At 42.5% G+C, this 6,902-nt stretch overlaps 1 protein-coding gene across 2 annotated transcripts in view; it reads right to left on the bottom strand.

Annotated features, from left to right (window-relative positions):
* Positions 1-487: 487 nt before the first annotated feature.
* PLEKHM2 (pleckstrin homology and RUN domain containing M2) overlaps positions 488-6,902 on the bottom strand; it is a 280,987-nt gene continuing 274,572 nt past the window's right edge. For both annotated transcript variants that reach the window (XM_078642586.1, XM_078642587.1), the window contains one exon: positions 488-4,351. In XM_078642586.1, coding sequence (XP_078498712.1) covers positions 4,214-4,351 — 138 coding nt within the window. In that variant the 3' untranslated portion in view covers positions 488-4,213. The remainder of the gene's footprint in view (positions 4,352-6,902) is intronic.

Here is a 6,902-nt window from a genome sequence, read left to right as displayed (position 1 = left end):
TAGACCAGGTAGTGATAAGCAGATTGTTGGCTTAAATAATTACAATTCATGAAAAGTTAAGGAAAAGACTGTTCAGAGTAGGAAGTAGGTAGTTTTGACAAAGTTCATATGTTGGTCAAGCGTGTGGTCCTTCAAAATGTCTAAGTTGCAGAACGTGTTTAAAGGCGAGGCATGGACCTAGTGAAGGCGGCATGAGAGGCGAGTGGACACAAAGCAGTCTGGATTTAACGGGGGTGATTTTGAGTCATCCAATATTCTATTACAAATGGACTCACATTGACAATCAATATTCCATGTTAGTGCTTTCAAGTGAAACTGTACATCACTAAAAACATGGTAGCCTTTTCAATGCACTTATTGTGTATAAATGCGCCATCGAATGCATATAAACTCAAGCACTGAAAGGTCAGATTGGATGTTCTCAATCAGACTTATCACTTTCATATTCCCATGCATCCAAGCAATAAACAAAAACCCAAAACATCAGTTATATAAACTCGTTTTAAATGGCCTAAATTCCAATGTCCGTGGATTTTCTTTTATGTTCACCTCTCATCTAAACAGAATTATGGTGAGAGAGTTCCGTTTTAGTATTTGGTTACAGGCTTTGTTAACATATGGCGGTACTGAACACTTAAATACAGAGTCTTCATCATGCAGCCCACCTTCGCATCAACATGAGCATCTTCTAGCATGGACCATGGCCCTCTTCTCAAATACAGCCAAGGATAGAGAATCCTGCCTCCAAATGTGTGTGCAAAAGAGTAGATAGTTGGGCCCAACGAAAGCTACCATATCTTCATGGTAGAAGCCATTTCATGGAACCTTTGGGAGGGAATTCGTGTCACTTTCTGTTAGGCACCACCAACCTGTCAAGAGCTGGAAGGTGTCCACGCAATAGCAGCTGCCTTCAACGATATAAGGCACGGACAGGACCAACCTATTCCTATATTCGGCTTCTAAAAATTATTTTTAAACTTTGTTTTTACGAGGGACATATTATGTGGAAAAAATTAAGAGTTCAACAGCCCAAACCGTTCGTATGTAGTGGGTTTTTTTTACCTTGAGAATGGTCATATAATTCCCTCAAGAATCCCGGCTCCTATATAGACCAACACCCTGAGGCTAGGTCTCATTCTCTGTTTCAAATGCGTTATAAGAAGGAAAAGTAATTATCGTGCCACTGAGGGCAGGTCCTGTGATACAGTTTAACAGTTGAACTAAAAGCCGCATTGAAATTAAAGATGGCGAAGGTGATGATCCAAGTCCTAAACAAAAGGAAGAAAAGTCCCCTTCTAAAGTCTTCTAATTTCAGATTGGAGTTTTGGTCATCCAGCGATCGATTGGGGGAATATTTCCTAATAAGATAACAAACATCGACCCGGGGTGAAGTTAGTCACCTATATTTCCCAACAAGTTAACAGACATCTGTCCTGGGGGGAATATAAGTAACATGCTAGGTACGTGGTCAAGTTCACCCTACACCTATTAGCTTTTGAGAAATTTCAGACTGTGCCAATAGGCAGCTTATCCCATTATGTTGTCACAAATCAACCTTGCAGTGAAATAGTGATGTCCCACAAAGATCTCACCTGAATATCCTGGTGCATCAATGCTGAGCGCGTCATTGTACAAACTATGCCAATGGCATGCACGACAGCAAGGTGGCCATTGACTTTTCAGATGGATGACTATGTCCCTTGATATCATAACACCACCCATATGAAATTTTTTTTCACAGCAAAGTTCCGAATTCATCCCCAAAAATTAGACACTGGTATATCCAGACCACTCTCGTTGAGAAGCCACCTGAATACCTTACCAAGTGTTTGGCCGCAAGCACTGCGACTAGATGCACTACAACTTTTAAAGCTTTTAAAGGCCGGTGGGTACATCTGCATTCATAAATCGACACCATACCTTCGCAATTAGATATCAACACCACTGCAAAATAAATTTCGGATGACGAGCAACATGTTTTTCAAATAACGCTAATAAGGCATTACATTTCACAACTTAACCTTTTTGCCTATGCTTTCTTGTCAACAGAAAATGGTTAGTGGCTTAAGGCCACCTTCTACATTTCAAACAAATGACTTGTGCTGCAAGAAAGTGCTTGGGTGAACATAGGATTGTCAAATGATTTACTCACTGTTAGTCTTAATTAATGGCATAGACGTTAGCAGTATTTACTTTTTCAAGTCAGTTGAAATTGCAGATACTTATCATTCCCACAAACCGATCTCTGGAGGGAAACGCGATATGCGCCTTAACCTCTATATTTATTTTTCGAACCCACCTCTTTCTGTCTTCTTCAAGCCAGGATTCAAAAAGGCCAATAGTTGAGACAACCCTACTGCACTGTTGGTAACCTGAGATGCCACCTTGGTTAGACCTCTATAGTCTGCGCAAGCTTTTGCCATCAAGAATTTGGTGGTGGTTGCAGCATCTGTCCCTGCAGAGTACCCTTCAGCCCTCTGCAAAATAAAAATGAAGTTCCTTGTATGCACTTCCTGTGAAAAGCTCTTGTGGGCTTCAGAGCACACACCACGGTGACATCACTGCAGAAAAGAGCTTCAGGGCTGCTCCGAAAGGAGAGTCTGCGTTAATAAAGGTTTTGAGAAACACTCAAGAGGACAACGTTTATATAGGATCCTAGAGTCTTATTTGCAAGCTAGGTTAGTGAGGGGCGTACTTGGGCACCAATCTTGCTGCACTCTTCGAGGGTATTCCAACGCCCTTCCAATTGCAACAGTATCTGTAATAAAGCAAAACTATACAATTTCTTCCAAGGTCCATAAACGGAGGATGGCCAGTGTACAACTATCTCAACACACATCAGAAGGTCTAACATCTATCTCGGTTTGGCTGTAGCAGAGTATGGAAAGCATGAAAGAGGCAGGGATGGTCAGTAGTTTCCTCAACATAGGAAACAAACATGAGATTGAACAAGGCAGTCTCAACATGCAGGTACCCTGAGAGGCTTCCTTTTATAAAGTGACTTATGTAGCATATAGACGTTATGTACAATTCTCTACATGATAAGGAATATGTTATTTGATGTATTATTTAAACAGTATACCTTACTCGCCAGTTTCATAGGCTTGCAGGCGTATTCAAACCGCCTTGTATCACAGCTGAAGAAGCCTAACAGGACTCCGACTTTATGTGTCTCATACTTAATACCCTTGCAATGGTCTTATTTCTCCAAGTACAGTGAGGCTCAGGAAGCGATGTAAACACCACCGTTTTTTTGTTTTGTTTAGGTTAGTGGCACCTTTTGCCAGGAGCTGCCTGTGCTTTGATGCCACATGCACTCTCAGGCATCATCCATCGTGAACCCGAAAAATGTCCACCAACTCAGGAGAGAGGTGATGAAGTCTACCAGGGTGAAAGAGAAGGCATTTTTTTGGTCGCAGAACTCAGCGTACCATAACCACTGACCCCAAGGCTGAGGCAATGGAAACATATCATCAGTCACCTGACCACGTCTATTAAATATACACATATAAAACCTTTCCAATCCACACACCAATATACATTATGTAGGTCCAACATAACATCCAAACATTCCAATGTACAAAGTATAATTCCTATCCACCATCTGATGAAGTTTAAAACTGCGAGAAGCTAGCAATGCGCCCAGGAGCTGTCCTGTGTCCATCTAAGAGGAGGTCTGCTACAGCATTAATGACCCTGGGGATGATGCCCCTCAGTTTGGTCTGAAGAATTCCAGGGTGTGGTAGGTGTTAGTATGCCCATTACATGTGAAGGCACCTTGGGATAAATGCACCAGTGTCTTTAACTTGACTGAATCCCCCCCACTTCAATGAGTTAACAAGATGGTCTGTGCTTTGGAAGACCCACTATCCATTAGGCAGTGGGGTGCTTCTGTGATTTGCAAGGTTGCAGGAGGAGACAAAACTGCTCTGCTTCAGTAATCTGGATTTATTAGTCATAGCGTTCAAGTCCCGCACTCAGCAGTGGATTTTATGGTTCAGAATTCCATGCGAGAGGAACAGGACAATGACGCCTGCCTGTAGAAACAGGATCCAGGATTAGGGAGGCCCGGCATCAGTGGAGGATTTGTCATCTCAAATGATAACTTCAGCTGGATGCAGGTTCTGTGCTCGGCCTACTCGGCTCGGCTCAGCTCAGCTCTCTGTATACACTGACTAGCTCGGAGTACAGTCCTTCCTCCGGTACAACTGGGCTAGCACCATGGATCCCTCGAGGAGCGGCCACGGTGCAGGCTGTCGCTGCGCTGCCAGGTACTGTTGATCAGACTGAGGGCATCTTCGCATTTCTTCTTGATAGAGGGCTCCTGAATCAGCTTGCGAGGAAGGGACACCTGAGGAAACAACATAGAGGATTAGGTTCAAATAAATAAAAGTCTAGGACTACAGTCAACACAACAAAATGAGGCATGTCACTTGTTGGCTACTTTGCTGGGATGGTAGAGTCAAAGTAATACACAAGTCTATTCTAACATTCCCCTTCACCCTCCTTTCCAATGCTGGAAAAAACAGGCCTTGCCTTAACATTAATGAAAAGGTATTGTAAACCTCTCTGGAACAGAAAGACTTGTAAAGCAGAGCCAGCAGCAAAAAACAAACCTATACATGGAGTGGTGTAGAACAAGATTCATTTGGTTCCTCTTTCTTTCACTTCAAAATAATGCAACTTGTAATCTGTAAACTAGTATGTTATAGATTTCTTGGCTTGGCATACTTTGACCATCCAAGGGTCCTATTAGGAATATTCTTTAAAATGTTTTAATAACATGGATATCAAAGGGAATGTGTTATTAGATTACGGTGAATTGACAGTAACCACAGGACCCTCTCGTTGGGAGACAGTCCTGGCAAGCTTAAAGCTTTATAAGCAGGCCATGGTCTCAGCTACCTGCAGCCTCACGGGGAAAGAGTGGACCAGGTAAATCTTAAACAGAAGCCAAGCTTCAAAACAGGGTTTCAATAAAGTAGGCTATTCTCTCACTGCAGACATATGTTGTAGATTCCCTACTGGTCACCAAGAAGTAAGTGGTACCATTTAGAGGCAGTGCAGCTGAGGTAAACGTCAAATATGAAGACTGTTCTTAGATGCAGCGTGTACTAGTCCTGGGTGCTCTACTCCCCATCATCAGATTTCAAACTGACGGAATAGAAAGTGAGCCTCTGACTGAGAAAGAGGGAAGGTAGCATGTGAATCTATGAAATTTACCAACACTGTGAAACTGGAATTACGGGTATGTAACTCATTTCTTCTCCAGATTAGGAATATTCCTAGATTCACATTCTTGAATCAGAAGAGCATGCAGCACAATGGATATAAATAAAGCAGGGAGCAGGCTGCCATTTTCTGAAACAGTTTACCTAGAGCCACAGCAGCATCAGGTGATGCATTCACATCCACATGAATGTGCACATTGTACTACATTCAATCTGTCTGGAGCGAATGATTGAACAGCAAGGGATCCTTTGACCCTTAGTCTTGTATTGGGGACTGGTGGATGCCATTTTTTTACACGGACAGAATTGAAGTTAATTCTTTCCTCCAGTAGCATCAATCATTCCACTGATTCACAGGGTACATCCAAAGTCTGTCCGAGTGAAAACCCTAGTTAAATTTCCTGATGGGGTTAAAACATGAAAGATCATAGGCATGAATTGTAACCAAAATATGGTGTAACTACGTATAAATACATGGACTGATCCCATTATTCTGCGTGATTCAATTATAAGCCAAGCCTTCCTATATTTTGTACTTATGTTTCCTGTGAGTGTGTGTGTATATGATTGTGTGTGAGAGATATGAATGGGGTCCTAGTGTTAAGAAGCACATTCAGTCCCTTATTGATGTGTAAGGTGTAAGCGGAACAAGTCCGCTTGAACCATTGTCTATTATACTGCATTCACGTACAGCCATAAGTACTTGGTGAAAATATGCCTTCTTTTCCAGGAACAAATGTTTACATGGATTGACTTTTCCTCTCCTAACCAAAGGACTCTTGTAGATAGTTCCTGAACGAGAGGTTCCCGTACTTCCACCTATACATCGGTTGTCCTAGTGATTCTGCTCTCTGTGGGTTGGAACTTAAGGTCTGCAATGAGATTGCTTGGGATTCTCGTCTACACCAAAACCTGTTTGAGCCTTCAAGATACCAGTACTGTATTATTAGACTATCCAGTTGCTTGTATCTATCGCTAATCCAGCGCTTACTGTATTGGCTCCACCTGCAATCTACAGGAGGGCACTAATCCCATGCTTGATGCCTATCAATGATTTGTAGGTCCTGACTGGGACTACCTCCATGGGTCAGGAAGCATACAACAAAGACTGCGGTTTTGCCATTCTCTCTGCTGAGGTAACACTTTTCCCTCCTAGAAATTGAAACTTTGTAGCATGGTGGATGCTCAACATATGTACATTCAGTGTAAGGCCCAATTGATGGAACATTTTGATACAAGTGGTTGTGAAGGAGCAGACTCCTCCGAGGAAGCCTTAACAAACCAGTCATTCAAGTGTGGATAAACATGGTGTCTCTAGGACCAAGAGAATTGTGACCAATGGGGGATGACATCAGCAGGAAAGCAAGTGCTTGAAATCGTAGTGCTGCCCTGTCCCGGAGACTTTGAGATATTTCCACAAGATCTGGGTGTATTGGGACAGGGACATAAGATTTCTGACAGTGCAGGGAAGTAATGAACTGACACTCTTGAAACACCAGAAGGCCTTCCTCTAACAATACTTTCTAAAAGGACTGCTTCTTCTGAGGCGTCTTCATTTCTCAGAGACCTAGGCTTGGTATCCACTTTTTCGTTTATTACTGACCAGGCAGAATTGGAAAAGAAGCACAGAATCCTTTGGGATTTTGGAACCTCGTTGATCACTCCTTCTAG

The sequence above is a fragment of the Lissotriton helveticus genome, chromosome 5_1 (assembly GCF_964261635.1).
Source record: "Lissotriton helveticus chromosome 5_1, aLisHel1.1, whole genome shotgun sequence".
Taxonomy (NCBI): Eukaryota; Metazoa; Chordata; class Amphibia; order Caudata; family Salamandridae; genus Lissotriton; species Lissotriton helveticus.
Note: the sequence above shows the minus strand (reverse complement) of the source record. Positions and strands in the feature narration are given on the sequence as shown.